Genomic DNA, 26,617 nt, shown 5'->3' with positions numbered 1-26,617 from the left:
GCTGCCATGCCCCTATCCCGCAGGTTTTTTTCTTTTTAAATCCAGAGGCTAGTCTAGGAAGCTCTGTTTTATTTGTATTCAAGTTTTATTAGTCGGCTTTAATCTAGAATAGTTCTAGTTCCTTAGCCTTCTCTCCTTTGAAAAGCCTTTTGTTCTTATTCTTAGAACCTTTGTTAGTACTATATACCAAAGCCAGGCCATAAAATTTACCTTTTTTCTTAGGTTAATAACAACTTCGGTGGAATCTTATATATAGACTAAGACACTATAGATAACTCCCTTTGAAAGCTATGACTGAAATTAATAATAGAATTGAACTAAAAACTGGCAGAAAACTATCTATTTAATCAAGTATTAGTCTAAATGTAAGAGATGATAAGGGAGAAGGGGTGACAGCTGCATTAAAAGAAATCCTAGGGAATCATTTTGAGAGAGAACTGATGAATGTTTATGTGGTTCATGCTCAACTATCAGCAATTTTAATAATAAGATCAGAGTTGGCCAGGCACGGTGGCTCACACCTGTAATCCCAGCCTTTTGGGAATCCGAGGCGGGCAGATCACAAGGTCAGGAGTTCGAGACCAGCCTGGCCATAGTAAAACCCTGTCTTTACTAAAAATACAAAAAAATTAGCCAGGCGTGGTGGCAGGAGCCTGTAATCCCAGCTACTTGGGAGACTGAGGCACGGAGAATTGCTTGAACCTGGGAGGCAGAGCTTGCAGTGAGCCCAGATTGCACTACTGCACTCCAGCCAGGGTAACAGTGCGAGACTCCATCTCAAAAAAAAAAAAAAAAAAAAAAAAAAAAAAAAAAAAAAAAATCAGAGCTGACAAGTTGCCCATTTTATTTTATGTATGTATGTATTTATTTTTGAGACAGAGTCTTGCTCTGACGCCCAGGCTGGAGTGCAGTGGCGTGATCTCACCTCACTGCAACCACAACTTCTGCCTTCCGTGTTCAAGTGATTCTCCTGCCTTAGCCTCCCAAGTAGCTGGTATTACAGACGTGCGGAACCATGCCCAGCAATTTTTTTGTGTGTTTTTAGTAGAGATGGGGTTTCACCATGTTGGCCAGGCTGGTCTCAAACTCCTAACCTCAAATGATCTGCCCGCCTTGGCCTCCCAAGGTGCTGGGATTACAGGTATGAGCTACTGCGCCTGGCCCTTTTATCTTAAAGAAGAGTAAATTAATAGCCAATAATTAAGACCATGAATATGCAAAAATTACTTTATTAACCCTTCAAAATAGCTGAATCTAAAAAGAGCCAAATGTACTGCCAGAGTAAAGTCATTCTCTTGATGCTAAACATTTTTGTAAGTGTTGAAATAGGCCTTAATGTGAGGTTGAAATATGCAAGTATGAGTTCTAGTCCGAATACCACAAATTGTGTAAAATCTATTCCTTTTTTTTCTTGAAACCCACTGGTTCTTCCTTCTGATTTAACTAGTTAGTTGTCTCATATTAAAACCAAAAACCATGACTTATAAACAGTTTACTGTTCTTTTTTTTTTTTTTTTTGAGACAGAGTCTCACTCTGTTACTCAGGCTGGAGTGCAGTGGCACAATCTCAGCTCACTGCAACCTCCACCTCCCAGGTTCAAGTGATTCTCCTGCCTCAGTCTCCCGAGTGGCTGGGATTACAGGCGCCCGCCACCACGCCTGGCTAATTTTTGTATTTTTAGTAGAGACAGGGTTTTGCCATGTTGGCCAGGCTGGTCTCAAACTCCTGACCTCAGGTGATCCACCCACCTCGGCTTCCCAAAGTGTTGGGATTACAGGTGTGAGCCACCCGGCCCAGTTTACTGTTCTTACTTGCTTTTTCTTCTCACATACTACACCTTTGATCATATTTTCATAGTATTGATTTTCTGACCTCTCAGTCTGCAGTACCTATTCCAGGAAACCCTCATTTTTCTTAGCCACCTCTCTCCTGGGTCCCTTTATTCTTTGGCTCCAATTTTTTTTTTTTAAAGACGTAGTCTCGCTCTGTCGCCAGGCTGGAGTGCAGTGGCGCAATCTCAGCTCACTGCAATCTCCACCTCCCAAGTTCAAGCGATCCTCCTGCCTCAGCCTCCCAAATAGTTGGAACTACAGGCGCGCGCCACCATGCCCAGCTAATTTTTTGTATTTTTAGTAGAGATGGGGTTTCACCATGTTGGCCAGGATGGTCTTGATCTCTTGATGTCGTGATCCGCCTGCCTTGGCCTCCCAAAGTGCTGGGATTACAGGCATGAGCCACCTCGCCTGGCCGCTTTGGCCCCAGATTTGATTGACTTTCTCAGCCTGAGGCTTAGCTGATTTGCTCAGATTACCCCTTCACTGTTCTTCTCAATTGAATCTTTTGTTTCATGGGTCCCATTTCTTCTTTTTCTTCTTGGTTGATTTCCTCCTTCATCCTAGAGTAATGTCTTAGGGTATGTGGCAATTAAATCCTTAGTCTATTTATGATGTAAGGTGCTTTTATTCTTCCCTTATACTTGATTGATACTTTGTTTCTAATATTATAGGGAGAAAATCAAATTTATATAGAATTTATATTTTACTATTTATTATTGCTGATGCGAAAATTGATACTAGGCTGATTCTTTTCCATTTTTAGGTGACTTGCTCTTTTTTCCTTTTCTTTTTTTCCCCATTGTACTTAGGTTCTTTTCTTTATGATTGGTTTTTGGAAATTTCACAGAGTTGTGTGAACTCTTTTTAATTTGCCAAATTAAAATTTGCTTTAATTTTAAAGATACCAGCCCTGGGAAATTTTCCTTTTAAATTATTTTGAGGCTGGGCATGGTGGCTTACGCCTGTAATCCCAGCACTTTGGGAGGCCGAGGCAGGTGAGTTACTTAAGGCTAGGAGTTTGAGACCAGCCTAGGCGACATGGTGAAACCCCATCTACAAAAAATACAAAAATTAGCTGGGTGTGGTGATGTGCACATGTTGTCCTAGACGCTTCGGAGGCTGGGGTGGGGGATTGATCACATGAGCCCAGGTGTTCAAGCCTGCAGTGAGCTATGATCACCTCCGCACTTCAGCCTAGGCAACAGAGTGAGACCCTATCTCAAAAAAAAAAAAAAAGAAAGAAAAGAAAAAGAAATGACAGTCTGAGGGGGAAAAGAAAGAAATGGTATTTATGTCGCTCAAAGCTATATGGCTATATGGATGACAAAGCTACTAAACTGAAGTTAAGGGTAAGGGTTGGAGGAAGAGGTGTCATTTAAATTCCAAAATGAAGGAGTAATTGTTTTTGGCACCAATACCCACACTAGCAGTTCTTTTATTTATTTTTTGTTTTTTTTGAGACAGATTCTCGCTCTGTCACCCAGGCTGGAATGCAGTGGCATGATCTCGGCTCACTGCAACCTTTGCCTCCTGAGTTCAAGCGATTCTTTCACCTCAGCCTGAGTAAATGGGATTATAGGCGCGTGCCACCATGCCTGGCTAAATTTTTTGTATTTTTAGTAGAGATGGGGTTTCACCATGTTGGCCAGTCTGGTCTTAAACTCCTGACCTCAGATGATCCACCTGCCTCTGCCTCCCGAAGTGCTGAGATTACAGATGTGAGTCACCACACCCAGCCTAGCGGTTCTAATTATAGTATTCTTCAGTATATTTATATAAAGTTTATATATTATTATTTTGGGAAAGTGTTAAAATTTTGGATATAGGTGAGGGAAAATGTTGAGTATACAGACTTTGAATTAATCTCTGTTTTCAGGCCCTCTTTTTTTTTTTTTTTGAGAGACGGAGTCTCGCTCTGTCGCTCAGGCTGGAGTGCAGTGTCACGATATTGGCTTACTGCAATGTCTGCCTCTCAGGTTCAAGCGATTCTCCCACCTCAGCTTCCCAAGTAGCTGGGACTACAGGCGTGCACCACCACGTCCAGCTAATTTTTGTATCTTTTAGTTGAGATGGGGTTTCATCATGTTGGCCAGGCTGGTCTTGAAGTCCTGACCTCAGGTGATCCTGAGGTCCTGCCTCGGCCTCCCAAAGTGCTGAGATTATAGGCGTGAGCCACTGTGCATGGCCTCAGCCCCACTTTTTCTTCAGGCTCTTCTCAGATTTGCCATTTCCAAATTTTAGCTTCTTTAGGCCTCTGTTTAATAGACCCTGTTCCCTTTGTTTCCCCTCTCCTCCAACTCCTCTCTCTCTTTCCCTTCCCTTTCCTTCCCCTCCCCTCATTACCCCACTGTTCTATTCCATTTTTGCATGTCAGGCAGTGACAGTGATAATTGTCATATATTTTCCTCTACACTAGAAATGGTACTTAGTATCATCTCAATATGGTACATCCCACCTATCTACCTTATGTTGCAGACACTTTTATGTTTATTTTCTGGTTGTTTCCAATAGGGAGAGTTGGTAATCCTTCAGATTACCAACTGAATGTCTTTTTTTTGAGACGGAGTCTCGCTCTGTCGCCCAGGCTGCACTGCAGTGGCACCATCTCAGGTCACAGCAAGCTCCACTTCCCCGGTTCAAGCGATTTTCCTGCCTCAGCCTCCTGAGTAGCTGGGATTACAGGCATGTGCCACCATGCCTGGCTAATTTTTATACTTTTACTTTCACCATATTGGTCAGGCTGGTCTCAAACTCCCGACCTCGTAATCCTCCCACCTCGGCCTCCCAGCATGCTGGGATCATAGACGTGAGCCACGGCCCCTGGCCTGAATGTCTTATTTGTATATTTTAGCTTTCTTTTTCAGTGTAATACAAAACTGTAAATGTTCTTTTGTGACCTTTTTCTTTTTTAAAGATAATTTTTAATGTAGAGGTAATTTGCATAGGAGATTTCTGCCTGTATATCCTGGTAGTGTCTTGCAAAAGTATGTCTAACTGCTTTCTACCTTATCAACTCTATAATATTTTTGAAGTGTACAAATCACCAAGGGATTACAATCAAAATTAAAATAAATATTTGAGATTATAAAGGGGAATTTGCATGAAATCACTTGATACTGCTTTTTAATCTACAGAAAGAATGGAGGGAAGATAGAAATGGAGAATTTAAAAGAAAAGTTGCCCGCTGTGTAAGAAAAAGCCAAGAGACTGCTTTTGAGTGACATTTATTTAGCAGCTAGTAACTTCACTTATTTCAGGGTAAGTTTATTTTAAATATCATACTTTTGTTTTTTTGTAAATATCATATTAGTTTTTGGAAATTGTGTGATTTGGGTATTTGAATTAACATTTTTTCATTGACTTCATTTTTTAATGGTATTATCCTGTAGTCTAGTTCTCAAAACTACTGTATAATCTGCTTGCTTTTCTCCTAAGACACCCAGCTGTTTTTGACTAGATATTCTGCATTCATATGGTTAGTTATGCTGGTGGTCTATTTCTTTTCCACTGATGGTAAAGTTTCTAATGATAAGGTTCTTATTTCAGTTTAGTTTCTTTGTTTGACTTTTTGATCTAGCATCCTGATCACTTGGGCACTAATGTATCTTCATATACTGTATTATGTAGGGTATAGGCAAGACTATTAGTCATCTACCTATTCCTTTAAGGTTGGTCTTCTGGCCGGGCGTGGTGGCTCACGCCTGTAATCCCAGCACTTTGGGAAGCCGAGGGGGGTGGAACACCTGAGATCAGGAGTTTGAGACTAGCCTGGACAACATGGTGAAACCCCGCCTCTACTAAAAATACAAAAATTAGTCGGGCGTGGTGGCGTGCGTCTGTAATCCCAGCTACTCAGGAGGTTGAGGGAGGAGAATCGCTTGAACCTGGGAGGCGGAGGTTGCAGTGAGCCAAGATTGCACCATGGCACTACAGCCTGTACGACAGAGCAAGACTCTATCTCAGAAAAAAACAAAAAACAAGTTGGTCTTCTATCTCCTTGGTCTTTACAGATAGGGCCAGTAGTTAAAAAATTCCCTTTTATTGTATAACATCTGTCCACAGTTTTATGTTAGGTCTAGAAAGGAGTCAAAGATGGAAGGCACCCATCCACCTTAGAAGAGGAAATAATATAGATTAATTACTCACATGTGAGTTATTTGGTCTCTTCTTTTAAAATTAAATATTGAAATGATAGAAACTGAAATGAAGACTATCCTTTCAGGGATCATTTCTATAGTTTGTTACTATAGAAGTTTTCTGAAGGTGTAGAGCACCAAAGGATGCAACATTGAGCTTGTTTCAAATTCAGCTGGTTTGATTCAGGAAGCTGCAACAGTTAAAAACATAGCAGAAAATTTTTATTGAGTATCTATGTCTCTGAAAAAGGAATAGTTCTGCAAGTTGGTGAATAAAGTCTAGGAGTTGTCCAGCTACAGAAACAAGATGCCAGATGATTTGTAAGACCTATTTGTGATATTTAAATTAGTCAATAAAAGACCTATTGATTTGTGGGGGTTGAGGGAGAAACTGAAATACACTGTCTGAAAAATCACGATCCATGGCACATCTTGAATCTACCTATTTTAAGAAAACAAACATTACCATTATCTTCTGTCCCCTACACTCCACTGCTTTCTTCTGTCCCTTTCTCATATTCCTAATTCTGGGTTTACTATTGCTTTTCTTCATAATTTTACCAAATTTGCATTTTTGAACAATGTATTTCATGATTTTGAACTGTTTATATGTGGAATGATAATGAATGCATTCTTCTGTTACTTTTATTGCTCAATATTCTTCAAATTGATCTGGGTTGCAAATAGGTACATTTCACCTGTGTGCTATTACACTCAGTAAATTACTGCTCTACTCCTTATTCTCATTGCAGTTATTTTCTGAATTGGTGTAGGGGTGTTTTTTCTTTTTCTGTTATAGAGGGTGGCTATCCTTGTTTCCTGATTTGCATGTACTGTAAGAGGTTCTCTAGAGTAGATACTTAGGGGTGGAATTGTTAAATCAAGGGTACATGTATGTCATTTTGACTAGGTAATGCCAAATTGTTTTCTAAAGTGTTCCTTCTTTTCATAGTCCCATTGGCAAGGATAAAGATTCCCTTTGTGGCTGGGTGCGGTGGCTCACACCTGTAATCCCAGCACTTTGGGAGGCCGAGGCAGGTGGATCACAAGGTCAGGAGTTCAAGACCAGCCTGGCCAATATGGTGAAACCCCGTCTCTACTAAAAATATAAAAAATTAGCCAGGCACAGTGGTGTGTGCCTGTTGTCCCAGTTACTCAGGAGGCTGAGGCAGGAGAATCGCTTGAACCCCAGAGGCGGAGGTTGCAGTGAGCTGAGATTGCATCATTGTACTCCAGCCTGGGCAACAGAGTGAGACTCCATCTCAAAAAAAAAAAAAAAAAAAAAGCCCGGGTGCCACGGCTCACACTTGTAATCCTAGCACTTGTGGGAGCTGAGGCAGGTGGATTACCTGATGATGTGAGTTCAAGACCAGCCTGGCCGACATGGTGAAACCTCGTCTCTACCAAATATACAAAAAATTAGCCATGTGCAGTGGTGCACACCTGTAATCCCAGCTACTCTGGAGGCTGAGGCAGGAGAATCACTTGAACTCAGGAAGCGGAGGCTGCGATGAGCCGAGATCACGCCACTATACTCCAGCCTGGGCTACAGAGTGAGACTTCATCTCAAAAAAAAAAAAAAAGTCTATCTATCTAAATCTGGATATTGTGGACTTAATATGAATTGCCCTAGTTACCAATGAAATTGCATATTGTTTCATGTGTTTGATCATTGAGGTTTTCTCTGTGAAATGCGGGTTCAGGTTTTTAGACTACTCTTTCGGTTTGTTGATTTGTGTATTTTCTTTGTGGTACCCTTTGGACAAACTGCGGTTCTCATATATATATATATATATATATATATATATATATATATATTTTTTTTTTTTTTGAGGGGGCAGAGTTTCGCTCTGTTGCTCAGGCTGGAGCGCAGTGGTGCAACCTCGGCTCACTGCAATCTCCGCCTCCTGGGTTCAAGCAATTCTCGTGCCTCAGCCTCCCAGAGTGCTGGGATTACAGGCATGAGCCACTGCACCTGGCCTGAGGTTCTTAATTTTAATGCAGGTGAATTTATTAGTCCTTTCCTTTATGGATTTTACTTTTCGTTTCTTAGCTAGAGAGCCTGTTCTTTTTTAACCACAAAAATCTGTTTTGTTTCGCTTTTCATATTTGTGTTGAATCCACTGAAATTGATTTTTGTGTATGGTATGAGGTAGAGGTTGAACTTCATTCACCCCACTTTTCCCCTGATGTATAACTGTTGACTATACCATTTATTGACAAGTCCTTGCTTTCACCACTGGTACACAGTGCCTGTTATGTTGTACAGTCAGATTTCCAACACATCAACCAGTACGTGTTGATCTGTTTTGGGCATTTTTTTTTTTTTTTGAGATGGAGTTTTGCTCTCATTGCCCAGGCTGGAGTGCAATGGCGTGATGTCAGCTCACGGCAACCTCCGCCTCCCAGGTTCAAGCAATTATCCTGCCTCGGCCTCCCAAGTAGCTGGGATTACAGGTGTATGCCCCCACTCCTGGCTTATTTTGTATTTTTTAGTAGAGTTGGGATTTCACCATGTTGGTCAGGCTGGCCTCAAACTCCTGACCTCAAGTGATCCACCTGCCTCGGCCTCTCACAGTGCTGGGATGACAGGCATGAGCCACTGTACCTGGCCATGGCCTTTTGTATTTTTCAATGGTGGCTTATCTTAATTTTAATTTGTTATTTTTGTGATTAAATGTATCAAATGCAAAGGTTTAAGTCAGAAGTAAAGCTAAAGTCTGTCCACCATTTATCCTGTTTTCATGTTTGATATCTCTAGTTTCTAGAAAAAATTTAGATGTGCTTTTAGATCTCCTTATTATAACCAGAAGTGCTCCCCTTTACTACCAGATACACCATGCGGTCTAAAAATTATTCCTATTTTCACCATCTTTTAAAAATCTGCTTAGGAAGTAAATGCCTCAGTAAGTACCTAAACCAATCATTAGTTGAACTAAAAGTGTAATCATTTAAAAATTGAATTAAATATACATCACACCAAAATCACTAATGTGTTCTAACAATGGGTCTATATTTCACTCATCTGTCTGATATTCAGAGTATAGTAGGCTAGCTTGTCCAGCCTGCAGCCTGCGGGCCACATGTATCCCAGGACAGCTTTGAATGCAGCCCAACACAAATTCGTAAAATTTCTTAAAACATTAAGATTTTTTTTTTCTTTTTTCTTTTTTAAGTTCATCAGCTATGGTTAGTGTTAGTGTATTTTGTGTGGCCCAAGACAATTTGTCTTCCAGTGTGGTTCAGAGAAGCCAAAAGATTGGGCACCCCTGCTGTAGACAATCAAATGCTTAAATAAATGAGTCAGTCTTCTTTTTATTGAGATGTGCACCTAATTTTTAAATGTCATTGCCATTACACAATTTTTTTGTGTTTAGGCTTTATACCATGGAAACCTGTTTCCTTAGGCCGGGTGCGGTGGCGCATGCATGTAAGCCCAGCACTTGTTGGGAGGCCGAGATGGGTGGATCACTTGAGGTCAGGAGTTCAAGACCAGCCTGGCCAACATGTTGAAACCCCGTCTCCACTAAAAATACAAAAAGTAGCTGGGCATAATGGCGGGCGCCTGTAATTCCAGCTACTTGGGAGGCTGGCGCAGGAGAATCACTTGAATCCCGGAGGCGGAGGCTGCAGGAGGCAGAGGCAGTGAGCCGAGAGAGTGAGACTCCATCTCAAAAAAAAAAAAAAAGTAAAAGATAACTGTTTCCCCAAGGCCGGCTTTGTAGACTGAAGAGTCAGCAGCCTCACCTGTCTCTTCTTGAAGGCTGGCTTTTCTCACGGCTTTGTCACCATGCACTTTCTGAGTATTGTTTGTGTTTTCAGTCATGTGATAGGACATAGATGTGAACGACAACTCACTATAAACACTTGAAAAATGTATAGTCTGTCTGGGCTGAACTGAAAGTGAAATCAATTTAAGATTATTTGAAAATACATATTTATCTACATTCAAGTCCATGACCCACACATATTGTCTCAAAATGCACGGATTACTGTGGATGCCACTTGGCCCAGGCTTTATCTCACATTTTGTTAGTGTTTATACCTCGTCCTGTATAGAGATTATTAGTACCCTTATGTTCTAATTCAGCTGTGGGGTAGGAAGAATAGAGAGGAAAAGGAAACAAATTCTCCCCTCGCCACAGATCAGAACCAGGGCTACTGTGTATACTACTGGACAGGAGGACTCTGTTCTGCATCAAGGCTGGAGGGACTGTATTGGTTCTTTATTGCTACGTAACAAATTACTAAAACATAGTGGCTTGAAACAACATTTATTATCTCATGATTTCCATGGCCATGGGATCTGGCTGTGGCTTGGTTGACTCCAGGTCTCTCATTAGGCTGTGGTCAAGGTGTTGACTCAACTGGGGTGCATCTGCTTCCAGGCACGACCGAGTTCCTCCTCACTGCCTGTTGGCTGGAGCTCTCCCTCAGTTCTGTCTACTGAAGACCTCTCCATAAGTCAATTCAGAACATGGCAGTTGGCTTCATCAGAGGCAGCAAGTGAGAGAGGGTGAGCCAGGTGTGGGTAGACTGCCTTGAGGGAGGCAGTCATTGCCAAGCTTCCAGGAACCTCGCCTGCTGTAAAGCACAGCTGAGTTCCCCTGTAGGAATTGCTGGTGCTCCCCTGCATTCAGTGACTAGTGGATTAGGCGGGTGGAGTTGGGTTGGTACAAAGCTTGGTCAACTGGCTCTTTTGTCTTGTTTGGGAATTCTCGGGAGGGTCATTCTAACATAGTATTGACTGAGGCCTTTGTTCAACTGCCTTGAGTTAGTTCATCTTCTCTCTTTGTCTAAGCTTGCATCCCTCACTCTTGTTTTTGAGAGCAGCACCTCCTGACAGACCTCAAATCTCTGCCTCAGAATCTGTTTCCTAGGGAACTTGACCCAGAATAAGTACTATGCATTGTGTAACTCAGCACAGTAAGGTAGAAGGCTGCCTGCCTTACTTAGTTGCAGATGTGGGGCATGAATCTATAGTTATTTCTCATACATTTGCAAAGGCACTGTCCTCTTGGGGAAAGAAGGAACACATAGGATGCGATAGATATATTATACTGGCCTGTAAAGAGCTGTTTGTCTAGCCACGTAGACCAAGTATAAAATAAAGTAAGGTTAAACGACATTAAAAACTTCACTGGAGGCCAGGGGCGGTGGCTCACGCCTGTAATCCCAGCACTTTGGAGGGCAAGATCGGTGGGTGGGAGTTTGAGACCAACATGGCAAAACCGCTTCCTACTAAAAATACAAAAAAAAAATTAGCCAGTACGGTGGTGCGCAACTGTAATCCCAGCTACTTGGGAAGCTGAGGCAGGAGAATCACTTCAACCTGGGAGGCGGAGATTGCACCACTGAACTCCAGCCTGGGCGACAGAGAGTAACTCTGTCTCCAAAAAAAAGGAGGGAGGGGGGCTTCAGTGGGATTAGAAGCAGACCATGACTCAATTTGAGGTGGTTAGGATAGAGGTTAGAAGTAGGGCTGCTGGTGACCTTGCAAGTCTCCAGAGTAGAGATGAAGATCTGTTTGGTGTAGAGAGCAGTACTTACCAGGGCAAGGACAACAGCTTGGAGACTGCACAATTAGGGTACAGAAGGAAGAGACAGAGACTGGCTTGGTAACACGCAGGAAAGTTAGGAGAGTGAGTTCTCACAGAGCGCTCAGAAAGGAAGTTGGTGTTAGAGCTGCTCACCAATCTCATGGTAGAAGACGACGAGTAGCATGGTCCCAGTGTGGGGGAAAAAGTCAGCGGATTGGTGACAGGGCAGGAGTACACTGGCTGGCTGTGTAGGGTGATTTGGAACTTTTGGAAGCATTTTTTGTGAAGGGTAATGGGGAAAACTTAATTGGTATTGGCTGTTTTCACTTACGAGATCATTGAAACACTTCAGATCATTGAAATACTTGCCTGTGATTGAAGAATTACTTTTATTTTTGTCATTAACATCAAAAAGTGGCTTCTATTTGGGAGCACATTGGTCTGTTTTGTATTTTTTTAGATCTTTTTAAAAGATTAGGTTTTGTAGCCATATGGAAAATTAAAGACTTGACTCTAGTTTTAGAAATATTAATAAATGGAATAAGACACTCAAGTTCTTTGGAGGTAAACCATCTCCAGATTTTTAGGTTAAAAAGCAGGCATAATTATGAGAAGATTTGAGGCAAATGACAGGTGCAACTGATATAATTTCAATTAACATTGAAACATAAATTCTGCGAAGTGGATATGCTTAAGATGTAAATGACTGTTGCAAGTCAGCACCATTTATTTGCAGTGTTGTGCTGGTAATTCAGTTTCACATTTATCTTTCTGGAGAAAAGAATGACAAAACCTGCCTTTTCCGTACTGAGGCCTTATCTCTATTTAGAATTTAGTATAACTTTTATTAAAAGGGAAGAGGGATAGATTTTCTTTTTCCTCTGCTGAAAAGGGTAATGCTGTTTAAAACTGGATCTTTGCTATTAAAAGGCTAGGTCGCCTGATTTTAGTGGTTTTTTTTTTTTTTTTTTTTTTAAGACTGGAGTCTTGCTCTGTTGCCTAGGCTGGAGTGCAGTGGCATCCTCCCCTGCCCTGTTCTGTTCCTTTTTTGAGACAAGGTCTCACTCTCACTGTCACGCAGGCTTCAGTGCAGTGGTACACTCATGTCTCACTGCAGCCTTGAACTCCTAGCTTCAAGTTATCCTCCCACCTCAGCCTCTCGAGTAGCTGGGACTTCAGGCCTGTGCCACCGTGGCTGGTTAATTATATGATTTATTGTAGAGACAAGGGTCTCCTGTTGCCCAGGCTGGTCTCGAACTCCTGGTGTCTAACAGTCTTCCCACCTTGGCCTCCCAAAGTGCTGGGACTACAGGCAGGAGCCACTGTGCCTGGCCATCTCTTGGGTTTCAGTGTATGTCTTTTGATTTTCTAATAAAAATATGTATGTGCATATGTGTATGTGGTGAAAGTGATATATTTGTTACTTAGTACATTTCATGCTTTGCTAAGGGCCATTTACATTGATTGGTACATGTCTTTTGGAAAGACATTTAGCAGTCGTTCTACCTCTCAGGATCTTGTAGGGAGGCTGTCTAAATGGCTTTCTTTCTCCCCACAACAGAGCTTTTGGTATGGTTGCATTTGAGTGATTGTAAGACAGGTAAATTTGGCCAGGCGTGGTGGCTCACGCCTCTAATCCCAGCACTTTGGGAGGCCAGGGCGGACCGATCACGAGGTCAGGAGATCGAGACCATCCTGGCTAACACAGTGAAACCCCATCTCTACTAAAAATACAAAAAATTAGCCGGGCGTGTTGGTGGGCGCCTGTAGTCCCAGCTACTCGGGAGGCTGAGGCAGGAGAATGGTGTGAACCCGGGAGGTGGAGCTTGCAGTGAGCCGAGATCGCGCCACTGCACTCCAGCCTGGGTGACAGAGGAAGACTCTGTCTCAAAAAAAAAAAAAATTGATAAGTTCATGTTGGGCTTTAGAAGGCATGCTGAATTTTGAACATGTCTGGTGTGAGTTAAAATTTGCCATAACTCTTCAGTGTATTTGGCTTCTCTGTGAGGAATTTAAAATTATATCCCTTGATTTCTTAGTCATCTTCTGTTTCTTTTGCCCAAAATTGTGCATGGCAATGGATTCAGAGTTTCTGGGTTCTTTGGAACACTTGACTTAAAGATGCAGTCCTAATAGGTGTTTCCTTTTCTGCTGTCCTTGGCACCCCCACCCACCCCCCTTTCAAAGCACATATTAATATAGTAAAGACTCTGAAAAGTCTAATAGTCAAATGAGACTTTTAAAGCTTTAACCACTGGGTGCTTACATGCCTGTAATCCCAATGCTTTGGGAGGCCAAGGTGGCAGCGTTGCTTGAGCCTGTAGTTCAAGACTAGCCTGGGTGACGTGGTGAGGACCCTGTTTCTACAAAAAAATTTAAAAATTAGCTGGGCATGGTGGTGTGCGCCTGTGGTCCCAGCTGCTTGGGAGGCTGAGGTGTGAAGATCACTTGAGCCCAGAGGCTGCAGTGAGCCATGTTCATGCCACTACACTCCAGCATGAGGGACAGAGTGGGTGGGACCCTGTCTCAAATAAATAACAAACAAAAACTTCAACCTAGTGTTTTTCTAGCTTTTTGAACAGGAAACTCAGCCACTTATTGGCTACGTGAACTTGTCTCAGCTTTAGAGGGGGAGACTCCTTCATAATGATGACTGTGAGCATTTAGAAAATGAGTTTGTAAAGCACTTAGTATGCTGCTTGGCACATAAGAACTCGGTGAGATGGTACTGCTTTTTATGTAGATGTGTTCTTGACTTATAGTCTAATTTGATGATACGAGGCCAACAGATTCAAAACAGTTAGAAACTGTAATTGGGATGGAGGGTCATTTGTGGCAGGCTTTGTGGAGAAAATGGGTTTGAAGGGAGCTATAGTGAGTTGGATAGAATTTAGCAAGTTGGGAAGTGTGGCAATCTTAAGTTGTTTCTCTGAACATCCTCAAATATTTGTAAATTTCCAAATCACTTGGCTTTTAAATCTTCTCTTATGGATTCTAGATTTAATGTAAGTTGAAAGACATTTGAAGTATTGAAAAATCTAAATTAGCGCTGTCCAGTAGAACATTCTGTGATGATAAAGGTATAGCTGTGCTGTTCAGCTTGCCAGTCACTAGCCACGTGTGACTATTGAGCACGTGAAATGTGGTTAGCATGACTCAGGAACTAAATTGTAAATTGTACTTAATGTCAATTAATTTACATGTAAAATTAAATATACCCACGTGGCTGTGAGCTACCATAATAGAAACAAAGTGAGCTCAGAATGAAAATAAGGATTTGTTGCCAAATAAATCTAATATGGATAAAACCTACTTACAGTTAATTCTTTTGTAATTGATAAATTGACTATATAATGTTGTTTTTGTTGTTGTAGGTCTCCAATTGAGAAACATGGCACTGTTTTTCCTGCACTCTACCCACCTATTGCTGGACTTCTGTTGTACAAGTTGGCAAACACTGGCTGGAACTGGGCTGCAATAAAACATGCCAGTTATCAATGCTGACAAGAGCCTAACAAGTGCCAACTTACAGATGATTACGCATTTTGAATTCTAATGAACTGTTTTAACCTTCAGGAAGAATTGTAAAGACCTGTACATAGCACAACATGATCCGGATAATATATATACTGTTCATGTACATCCACAAATACACGTTGTACCAAATAATGCTTTCTTGTAGTAGAATAAGAATCGTGTAAATTCTAAAAGATTTTAGCAGGTTTTCTTTCCTATTCATTGTTTCTTATCAGTTTAAAAGGATTCCTTTAAGCATGTCAGATGAAAAGCAATTAGGATTAAAAGTTCCATTTAATTTCCCTTAAACCATTGAGGCTTCATTAAACTCTTTTCACTTACTAAACTTTTGTATCTTCTTTGTTTTGACACACTCCCCTTTGCTTTTATCTCTTATCTGCCAGAATGTTCTCAAATGATTTAGTTCAAATACTGAAATACTTAATGAGCAATTACTTGATTTTTAATGATGACTTCGAAGGAGTCATCACTAGGTGCTTTGTCCTTTTTGTATTCTAGTTGCACCCACCTCTTGGATTGGATATAGCAATAACATTTATTGGCCGTTGTGAGCTCTTGATCCCAGTCATTACCCCCGAGAACTAAAAATAGATGGTTCTTAATTCAACTTACTGAAAATTTCCCCAAACAATAGCAAATCTGACTTTTCCCCCTTCAGTTGCCTGGTATTAAGGTTGGATAAATGAAGCATGCACAGCTACAGGCTTTCTACTTAACTTCTGGGTTTGCTATTACAAATGCTATTTACTCTCATACCCTTCTCCTTAGTCCTTCATATTTCTCTGCCTCTATTCTTCTATACTGCAGATTTTTCTCACCTATTGTACAAAGAAATTGCGATGTATATTTTCATGTAATTTGATTTTGGAATTCTGTCACCTTATGTAGTGAGTTCTTCCAAAATATAATTTTTTTTCAATAATTGTCAAGTTGTTGGCTTTTATTGTATTGAATGAAGGCTATAATACTGAATGCCAGAGAAGTGGTTTAGGAAAATCTCAGGTTGATTCCTTATGCAAATGAACTTTTAATACTTGAAAATCACATGGCCATGGCAGTATATGTATTTGGTTCTATCTAGATTATTATGTGAATCTAAAAGCATTACAGGGGTAAATATGCTTTGCTATTTGACATATAGATCCCGTCACTAACAATAGTACACTTGGATGTGATTAATGTTTGAGCTTAAATATATTTCATATCATACAGTTTTCTAAAACAACTTCAGCAAATGGTGAAATGAACATGTGCAGTGTTAAAGGCAGGCCTTAGGCTCCTTCATGTTTGTTGTGAGGTTGTGTGTGGGAAGTAGTCTTTGGCTTATAAGGGATAGAACTTGAGACAGTAGCATATGGGACATGGTGTCTGATTGTGAGAATCAGTGAGAATTCGTGCATCTCTGCTCTGTGGGGTTTGGAGAAATGCTTTGGCAGAAGAGTGAAAGAACTCCTGCCAAGAGCCCAGACCTCTACAAACATTGTATGTCCTTTTTTAAGCAGAAATAAAATGGTTGAGGATGTAGTCACAGTAGAGAGTGATTTTTTTCTAAATCCCTGTCTGTTCTCTACTCTGAAACATTATAAAAACCCGTAAACATTATACAAACCCACAAACCTTATAGAAACTCGTAAGTGTGTTGTGACTGGAAATTGATTCATTGGAACCCAGTTTTCTTTAAGAACTTTGTGACTTGGTTTTTTTTCCAAAGACTGTAAAAATAGTTGCCCCAAAATGTCAGCACTGCACACCCTCCAGGGACTTGCAATGCAATCCTTTTTACTTTTTTTTTTTTTTTAAGAAACTGGGTCTCTCTGTCACCCAGGCTGGAGTGCAGTGGCAATGATCATAGCTAACTGCAGCTTTGACCTCCTGGGCTCAAGTGATCCTCCTGCCTCAGCCTCCTGAGTAGCTAGGACTACAGGTGTATGCCACCATGCCTGGCTAATAAAAAAAAATTCTTTTAAGAGATGGGATCCCTCCCTTTTTAAATCAGAAATTGTTCATATGGTGGTTGCTTGTGGCAAAATGGAGTTAGAATTTTGCTCTCCTATTGCTATAATTCTGCTAGCAATCTGTTGAGGTGAAACTTGGGATCTGACTCTTCAGCAAGCAGCAAATGACCTAGTAACTCAGGGACAACTATTTTTGAACTTTAAGTGCCACTTTAATGCAGTTACTTTGATAAAACCATGTGGTTTTTTTAGGGCTAGCTCTACGGGAGTGGAAATGAGAGCCAGGAATGAGTGCGTCTCTCTTCACATGCTTTTCCACCTGCCCTGTGTTACACACTGAAACAGGCCTACATAGATGTTACGACTTCCCTTCCTCTGTCAGAGATGTCATCTGTGCCTTTCTCAGTGTTCATCTGATAATGTAAATTTAAATGCCTCTACATTTGATACGAAACCCACACTCAGGTGACACTGAACCAGGTGGCTTTTGTCCCACCAGTGCCTCATCATCAGTGTGAGGCGATTCTTCTCTGCTTTAGGAAAACGATTTTTCCCCCTAAACTTGTGCCAACCATCAACAACATCTCCATAGATCTTATGGATTGTAGAACTGTTGGCTGTTTCCTAAGTTTATTCCAAGTTCTCGTAGAGGCATATAGATTTCAGTCCGTGCTCGTATGGGATAGATGATCTGAGTGGCTTTCTAGCCTCTTTTTTGAGTTTAAAATCCATATGAGGTTGACTTGTCATTCTAAGGTAACATGTTTGTGAGGTTATTCCACTAGTACTGTGATCACGTGGGTGTCAGTATTTTTAACGGCCTTCATTCTTGGTTGTGAAGTTTTATTTGATGTGCTCACTTACCCTCTACAAATCTGCCCGCTTTGGGCTGTGGTGCCTGTGTATCTTTGCCCCTCTGGTCTCCAGTTGGTGGAATTACCTTTTTTGTACTGCCACTTCTCAGCATCTTTGAAATTTGACATAACGTTGCTTCATTTCAGTTTTTTTAGTTCTGTAATTTGTTGATTGTATTTAACTATGTGAGTTCTGTTGTGATGTTTACTGTATTGTAAAGCACCTCGTTCATGTGATGGGTGCTCTATCAATCAATAAATGATGACTTAGAGGCTGTATCATGAGCTATTTTGGTTTTAGGATGCAGGTCTCAAAAGCAAGTTGTGGGACTCTTTCTGTATAAACAGCACATGATACCAAAGGAACCACAGGGAAACCTTGTATTTTACAAACTTTAAAGAAGGAACCAGAGAAGTTAACTTGCCCTCCAACCTGATAATGATGCTCTTTAGATTTCCAGTACGTGGCCACGCACCATTTTAACTCGGAGTTTGTGTGCACTGTGATTTAGAACCTTCAAGTGAGCACTTATTAGAGCATTATTGGGGATTTTGTCTTTGGCCTAAACTGGCTCTACCATAAAGATAAGCTAAAAGGTGAGGAACCCAGACTCAAATGTGAACTGGAAGAGACTGCAGGCACCATCTCAGTCACCACCTCTGTCCTCTAAACAGATGGGAAAATGCCCCAATACCTGCCCAGGGGTCATTTAGTAAGTTACTGACAAAAGAGGCAAGACTGAGTAGAGGACCTTCTTTACAAGATACACAAGATACCAACATCCAGCTTTTTATCCTGAATCCTTACGAATAGTTCATACAGAGTTAGTGTTAGGTGTTGAAAGCTTGTTTGTCCTTGATACAAATCGCTAGTGACTATTAAGGGCTCTTCCTTACAAACTCGGAGAAAGGAACATGGAGTCAGACCTCTTATTCAGCTAAATTATAAACAACAAGATCCCCAGAGAGGAGTTTTGGAAAGATTAGGGATTATTTCTAGAGTGCAAATACCCGATAAATATATTTGGAATGAACTGTTGTGGAAGGGTCTAGACAATATCCCCAAACTTACATCAGTTTTAGACATAATCGGCTACTCAAGGTATAGAGCCAAAATGGTTTACTTGCATGCTGCTTCCAGTGCAAATGAATGGGTTGTCGATGGTGTATGCAAGGCACGAGGCTTCCAGGAACGATGTGGATCTCCCTCTCCCTCTCATGGGACAGGGCTAATAACCACCTTATCAAATTGAACCCTTTCTGCCTTGAGGAGGCCCGGAACCCTCACAGGATTCAGCTCACAGATCATGATTTTCTGGGTATGGTATTTCTGGTGGTTCAATTTCGGATGTCTGTAATCTGGCTGCCAACGTAGGATTAGGCTTTTTGGCTTGTTGAGTTGACACTCCTCACTGAGCTTTAGTGAAATGATGCAAGAATTTTGAATTCTGTTCACACAGGTAAATAAGGAAAAGCGTTTCACAAAAGGCAGCCAAACACATCTAAGACATAGGAGCTGCACAGAAAGTCCTAGGCAAGAAACTTGATTTTTTTTCCTCATCTTGGTAGTATCCAGTGTTCACAGTGACTTCCATTTATTACCAACAAGAGCGCTGGAAATCAAGTTTTTCTATTTGTTGAGCCTCTCTTTTGTGGCAAGCTTGTGCTATGTGTTTTTCCTAAAGGTTCTAGTCACATTCTTAGAAGAAACTTCCAAAGTAATCATTTCTCATGAGGAAACAGGCTCAGGTTAATTTGCCATCGTTGTAGAGCACACAAGTTGCATGACTAGGATTCGGTTCCACCGCCTCCCTTACATAGTGGGTGCTATTAGCCCTTCTTCACAGGTGAGGAAACCAGAGCTCAGGAACACTGACTTTTCTAGGGTCACAGAGCGTGGATGTGTTGAGACTGGTGCCTGACCCAATTCATCGGACTAGCACTGGAGGTGTCCTCCTCTTCCCGCCCTGCCATGATACCACATTGCCTCCTGAGTCTGTTCCCCTGTGCTCTTGAAGATACGGTAGACAGCATTTATTCCCTTCCTGTTCATGTTCCTTGTCTGAGACAACACCTCACTAAGTTCCTCTGAATCGGACTGCAAAACCTGAAGTGGGTCTGAAATGAACCATGCTCCAGTGCTCAGCTTTTTCAAGACATCTGTATTTCTGGTTATAGCTAATGTTATAGCTCCATCCAAACCTGGTGGGTGCTGTAGTTTACTGAGTACTACGAGTGCTTTATTTCATAGGCTTCACTACGTTCTCTCTAACTCAGGTGTTACAGGCCAGTAAGAGTCCCCTCAAAAGACAAGGGCTGGCCAGGCGTGGTGGCTCACGCCTGTAATCCCAGCACTTTGGGAGGCCGAAGTGGGTGGGTCACGAGGAGTTCAAGACCAGCCTGGCCAATATGGTGAAACCCCGTCTCTACTAAAAATAAAAAATTAGCTGGGCGTGGTGGCGTGTGCCTGTAATCCCAGCTACTCGGGAGGCTGAGGCAGAAGAATCGCTTGGACCCGGGAGGCAGAGGTTGCAGTGAACCAAGATCGCGCCACTGCACTCCAGCCTGGGCAACAGAGCAAGACTCCATCTCAAAAAAAAAAAATCAAAACAACAACAACAAACAGACAAGGGCCCAGGGATACCGTTAAGTCATTTCTAAGATGGGTACTTCAACCTCTGGTAGAGGGCTCCTTAGAGCGAGGTTGTGATGAAGAGGCAGTCAAGCCCCTGAGTTGATCAATCCCTTCAGGCGAGTTCTTTGATCATGTGCATCTAGTCCAAGCAAACTCTGAAAGGGCACACATTTGTGTGCTACTCAAAGGGAGAGGGTCTCTGGTTTTCATCAACTTCTCAAAGGGGGTCATGGCCCTCCAAATCTTTAGGAACCGTGGATTCTAGTCGTATTTCCTCATCAAACAGGTAGAATCTGAGATGCAGCATAAGGCTTGCGAGGACTTGCCCATCATCAACACAGCAAATCAGCTGCAGAGCCGAACTTGAACTCAGGTCTCTTAACTCCCAGAATAGCACATAGTGGAAACACCTCATCAAACATTTTGAGCGCCTGCTATATTCCAGACCCTAGGCTGGTGCTGCTGAGGTAATGATAGTCATCATGCAAAATTGGGAGTCAGCTGTGACAGTACTTTACAACAACTTTCATGTCGCTTTTACGTTATGGCCCAAGCAATATTTGCAGGGTACTCCACAATAAAAAGATGAGGCTGCTTGCATCCAGAGGAGCCTGGCATGCCTGGCCACTCTGAAGGCCCCAAAGACTCACCATTGGGCACACCTATAAACCATTCTCAACAGAGAGGGACGCTTTGAGCGATGGCCTTCCATGGTAGGGAAAGTTCTCCCCTACCCTTTTTGTCTCAGCGTTGCTTGCTCAGTGCAGTTCCTCTAAGCACCTCCCTACCCATACCATCTTCATGCATTTTGTCTCCCGCCACAACAAAAAGGCTTACACATTTCAACACCGTCTCTCATCTCCCAGGTACCTGTCAGCCAGAATTCCTACTCTTCCTCAAAAATTTAGTGCTTGACTCTACGTTCCCATGATCTAAGTTCCAAATTCCTCCTCCACTCCACCTCACTACCCACTAATGCTTATCCTTAACAGCACCTAAAGCTTCTCCAACTTTAAATCCTCCTTTTCGTTTCTGACACTCTTATTCTGTTCTCAGATCCTTCTTTTTAAATTTCTTTTCTTTTTCTTATTTAATTTTAGAGACAGAGTCTTGCTCTGTCACCCAGGCTGCAGTGCAGCGGCAGGATAGAGCTCACTGCAGTCCCAAACTCCTGGACTCAAGCAATTCTCCAGCCTCAGCCTCCCAAGTAGCGACAACTAAAAGCCTGAACCACCAGGTATAGCTAATTCAGATCCTTCCTTCCAACCTTTTATCTCTTACTCCTGGCTGTCCTCCAAGGCTACCACTTTCCCTGCAATCCTGAACTATTGATGCATTCTTTTGATTCTCCCTTGAGTAAAAGTCTTTTTTGAAAGGTCTCATGCTGGGCCGGGCATGGTGGCTCATGCCTGTAATTTCAGTACTTTGGGAGTTTGGGGTGGGAGGATTGCTTGAGACTAGGAGTTCAAGACCAACCTGGCCAACACAGAGACTCCATCTCTGAAAAAAACAAAAAACAAGAAAGGTCTCATGCTATTCAGCTATCTTACTGTTTAGCCCTCCATTTTGCAATTGTCTAACTAATCGTATAGTCCTCCCCACATTCACAAAAGATTTTAGCTGCGGATACTCCTTTCCTTTCCTACCTCTAAATCCCAACATCTAATGTTCCTGGCTTCTCACTTCCACTTCAGCCGCTCTGTTCCGTGGCTCTGTCCTGGACATTTTTTTTTTTTTTTTTTTGACACAGAGTCTCACTCTGTTGCCCAGGCTGGAGTGCAGTGACACAATCTCGGCTCACTGCAACCTCCGGCTCACTGCAACCTCTGCCTCCTGGGTTCAAGCGATTCTACTGCCCCAGCCTCCCGAGTAGCTGGGATTACAGGCATGCACTACCACGCCCGGCTAATTTCTGTATTTTTAGTAGAGACGGGGTTTCACCATGTTGGCCAGGCTGGTCTTGAGCTCCTGACTTCAGGTGATTCACCCTCCTCGGCCTCCCAAAGTGCTGGGATTACAGGCGTGAGCCACCACGCCCGGCCTATCCTGGACTTTTCTCATCTCCTAGTGCTACTTCACTATGAACCTGTTTGCCACTTTAAACCAAGCTCTCACAACATTACCTGCACTGCACTGGCCTTCAATTATTAGAGACCTGCAGTTTCGTGGCTCCTCCATCAGTCCCTAGCCAGTCTGTATCCCATGTCTGATGGCCTGGGCTGTCGCCTCATAGCACCCTCAATTTATTTTGGGCAATGCAATCCCAAGCCCTGGACAAATGCTATAATTAAAAATATCTGCTACTGCAGCCTGGTGGCTGAGTTCTAGAAAAAAGTGATCCATCCACACATACATGAGGCACATGAAACCAGGCCTTCCAACTTCAGCGTCCTCTTCCAAAGTTTCTTCGCTCTTCTTGGTCTCCTTGTCTCATAACTTCACCCATAAAATCGATGTCATCAAACGATCTCCCTGATTTTCTTCCCCCCTATATATCTGCACGCATGTTCTTGTTTCCTAACGTTTTAGTGGAATAAAAGGTGACCTGCCTCTAGGCTAAATTTAATCCATTTTCCTGAGTTCTGCATCGCATGCAGAGCATCCTACCTCCCCAGGGACCTCTCCACTGACTCCTTTCTGCCAGCCTCTCCTTTCTTTACAAAGCTAAAGGACCAACAAATCCCCTCTCTCGACCCTCTCATTGCCAAGCTTCTCCAGAGTAGTCTGCATTCGTTGTGTCATCCTTTTCGGTGCCCTGCCAAGGACGTGGAATATGACAGGGCTCAGTCAGTGCTTAATAAATCTCGAGCCTCAAAAATACCCGGTAAAAAGAAACCCGGCTCCCCGCTTCCCCCAGAGTCCAGCATCCCCTCCGCTTTCATTCACCCACTTTCCTACCCTCGGCTCCGCCCTTTGCCGCGACTCCCGCGATTCTCGCGACACTTGGTGATTCCGTTCCGCACCGACCCGGTTGAGCCGCGCACTTCTCGCGAGGCTGCAGGCAGTGCCGGGCCAGACATGGCGGAAGGTAGGATTTTTTGTGGAGCCGCGCGGGCAGACGCGGAGCTGTGGGGGCGCTGCTGGCCGTGCGAAGCTGCCGTGGGAGGGGAAGGCCGGTCGTGGTTGCATGGGGGCTCCGCGGGTCTCGCGAGCCTTCCTGTCTAGTCTCTCCTGAGCTTCTTGGGCCGGGGTCCGGAGCGCGGTTCCTATGACAACGCCCCTCCCGCGATGCCGACCCCGCGGGACTGCGGCCGGCTGCGGAGCCGGGCTGGCAGGTCCCGTGCCGGTGCTGCGTGCAGCCGCGGGGCCCCGAGGGCAGCACGGGAGGCTCTTGATTGCCGGCGGTGCCGGGACGCCGGGGGAAGTAAGCCTTCTCCTTAGGAAATCGAAACTGCTGTCCTGGCACGTCCTGCATCCGGAAGGGGTCCATCCCTCGCTTGCGGAAGAGCGTGGGACTCCTCGGGCTGGGGTGGGGGCGAGGCAGCGCCGAGCTGGCCCACGCCGCAGGCGGGCGCACTGGCGGCTCCGGCTCTGCAGCAACCCCTGCCTTCAGGCCAGGCGTACAGATGAAGACGGGAGGAAGGGGTTTGCGGGAAGGGAGTTGGCCAAGGTCACACTGCTCACAAGAGGGCTGCCCAAACCAGACCTCTGTGCCTTTGCCTCCCCGTCCAGTGCCTACCCTCTGGTCTGGTGCACTTTTCATGACATTGCAGCTTAAGGCACTCTGGTCTCTCAGAGTCTGCCTCTCTTAATGTAGCAGTAATTAGAAGCCTTCATTGTCAAAGCCTTATTGTACACGTAGGGGGAAAGAAGGCCCAGAGACGGAGAGTTACCTGTCAGGAATCGTGCAGCGACATTGTTGGATCTGGGCAGCGTGGTTCTCCTCTTTACCCCATTATTGGAGAACATTATTCCTTATTTGACCTTTGTTTATTGAGTGACTGCAGTGTGCTTGGCCACGATCTTTCCTGTTGGTTTTGAGCTTTGACTGAACCCGTCACTTGATGGATCTTAGATTTGGGCAGCACCTGACAGTTGGTCGGCTTTTCTCATTTGCATTAGACTTCAGATAACCTCGTGAAGGAGGCCTGGCGTGTGTATTTGCCCTTTATTGATAAAGGAATTTAGGCAAAGTTACAGAGATAGCTGGGACTGACACCCAGTTGGTTTTGGGGTATGTGTGTGTGTTTTGAGACAGGGTCTCGCTCTGTCCCACCGGCTGGAGTACAGAGTGGCGCGGTCACGGCTCACTGTAGCTTCAGCCTCCTGGGCTCAAGCGATCCTTCTGCCTCAGCCTCCTGAGTAGCTGGGACCACGGGCGCTCGCCACCACACCTGGCTAATTAAAAAGGTGTGTGTGTCTGTGTGTGTGTAGACAAGGTCTTGGCCCCGTGTGGTGGCTCGCGTTAGTAATTTCAGCACTTTGGGAGGCCGAGGTGGGAGGATCGCTTGAGGCCAGAAGATCAAGAGCAGCCTGGGCAACATGGCGAAACCTCGTATCCACAAAAAATACGACAGTTAGCCAGGTGTGGTGGCACGTGTCTGTAATTCCAGGTACTCGGGAGGATGAGGCACAAGAATCGCTTGAACCCGGAAAACGGAGGTTACAGTGAGCTGAGATCGTGCCACTGCACTCCAGCCTGGAGTGAATGGAGTAATGGCGGGTGCCTGTAGTCCTAGCAGTAATACTAGGGAGGTGGGAGGATCATTTGAATCCGGGAGGCGGAGGTTGCAGTGAACTGCATCAGCCTAGGCGACAGAGCAAGATCCTGTCTTAAAAAAGAGAGAGACTAGGTCACACTATGTCACCCAGGCTGGTCTCCCAACTCTTGGGCTCAAGCAATCCATCCGCTTTGGCCTCTCAAAGTGCTGGGGTTACAGGTATGAGCCATCGTGCCTGGCAGGCACCCAGTTTTTGTCTTTACTTTTTCTACCATATCACTGGAGGGGGAAACTTTAGGTGAATATTGCCTGAAGGCAGAGGAGTAAGAAAAGGAGCAAAAACCCAAGGCATTCCCTGAAGTTGCTTTTTGAGTAAATCACAGAATGTTGTATTACACAGCAGACAGCTGTTGCTCACAGGAGTGAGGTGGGTAGAAAGGTTCAGGAAGGTCTTCTGTGAGGTAATGGGTAGTCTGGCGCTTTTGCACTAGGAAGGTAAGTTAGGTGTTTTGGGAATACATTAGCAAGGTTGAGATTGTGGAGGGCGGCTGGTTTTTCATTCAGCAGCTTTACTGAGCACCTGCTGTGCTTTGCAGTCGGGTTCCAGCCCTGAGGAGCTCATACAGGCTGAGTCAGCATACTCATCATCTGGCAAGCGCCTTGAGAGACATCTTGCCAGTGGGGTGTCTCTCCTTAAACACACGAAGAAGACATCCTTTCAGGGTTAAATTAGCAGGGGGATAGCTAGGCAAGCAGTCGTGAAGTTCTGACTTCACAGTCTTTCTTTCCTTCCCTTCCCTTCCCTTTTCCTTTCCTTTTGAGGGAGTCTCACTCTGTTGCCCAGGCGGGAGTGCAATAGCGCAGTCTCGGCTCACCGAAGCCTCCACCTCCTGGGTTCAAGCGATTCTCCCGCCTCAGCCTCCCAAGTAGCTGGGATTACAGGCACCCGCCATCATACCCGGCTAATTTTTGTAGAGATGGGGTTTCACTGTGTTGGTTAGGCTGGTCTTGAACTCCCGACCTCAGCTGATCTGCCGGTCTCGGCCTCCCAAAGTGCTGGGATTACCGGTGTCAGCCACCACACCTGGCCGGCCACGGTTTTTCTTTTACCTTTTTTGTGTCCCAACTTTTTGTTGGGATTTAAGCTTTTTAGAAACGATGTTGCAGACTTCAACTAGGAGGCATTCTGGGCCATTTAGCTCATTAACCTGAAGGTGCTTGCTATGCAAAGGAAGGCAAGATTGGGTAGAAAATGTTTCATGGGATATTAATACTGCTTGTGCTTTAATCAGATTCTCAGAGCCTGCTATGCTTGTTTGGAGAGAGTTATTTAAATATAAATAAATAGCAGACATCTGTGTCATATAACTTGAATGATCTGTAAACACACTATGGGAACTTCCCTGATAATGGTTGGTTGGCCGTGTGAGAATGTGGGAGATAGTGCCTAGGAATAGTAAATA

General features: G+C 43.7%; 2 protein-coding genes and 1 pseudogene across 9 annotated transcripts in view; all 3 read left to right on the top strand.

Moving 5' to 3' along the window:
* Positions 1-15,971, top strand: part of UBE2G1 (ubiquitin conjugating enzyme E2 G1) — a 94,973-nt gene extending 79,002 nt beyond the window's left edge. For 3 of the 4 annotated variants that reach the window (XM_054535386.2, XM_054535387.2, XM_054535389.2), the window contains 2 exons: positions 4,971-5,094; positions 14,887-15,971. In XM_054535386.2, coding sequence (XP_054391361.1) covers positions 4,971-5,057 — 87 coding nt within the window. In that variant the 3' untranslated portion in view covers positions 5,058-5,094; positions 14,887-15,971. The remainder of the gene's footprint in view (positions 1-4,970; positions 5,095-14,886) is intronic. The other variant, XM_054535388.2, reaches the window with a different exon arrangement.
* Positions 6,043-6,217, top strand: LOC112129854 (small nucleolar RNA U3; annotated as a pseudogene).
* Positions 15,972-23,434: 7,463 nt separating the features above from the next.
* ANKFY1 (ankyrin repeat and FYVE domain containing 1) overlaps positions 23,435-26,617 on the top strand; it is a 99,573-nt gene continuing 96,390 nt past the window's right edge. For 3 of the 5 annotated variants that reach the window (XM_063717958.1, XM_009251146.4, XM_002826859.5), the window contains exon 1: positions 23,435-23,521. Coding sequence is in view for 4 of the 5 variants with exons in the window: in XM_009251146.4 (XP_009249421.2) it covers positions 23,512-23,521 (10 nt within the window). In the remaining variant the exon portion in view is untranslated. Of the gene's footprint in view, positions 23,522-23,584; positions 23,858-26,617 lie in introns of those variants that run through there. The other 2 variants (XM_054535381.2, XM_054535380.2) reach the window with 2 other exon arrangements.

Source organism: Pongo abelii, chromosome 19, assembly GCF_028885655.2.
Source record: "Pongo abelii isolate AG06213 chromosome 19, NHGRI_mPonAbe1-v2.0_pri, whole genome shotgun sequence".
In the NCBI taxonomy this organism is placed as follows: domain Eukaryota; kingdom Metazoa; phylum Chordata; class Mammalia; order Primates; family Hominidae; genus Pongo; species Pongo abelii.
The sequence above is the reverse complement of the archived record's forward strand: the minus strand, read 5'-3'. Positions and strand labels throughout refer to the sequence as shown.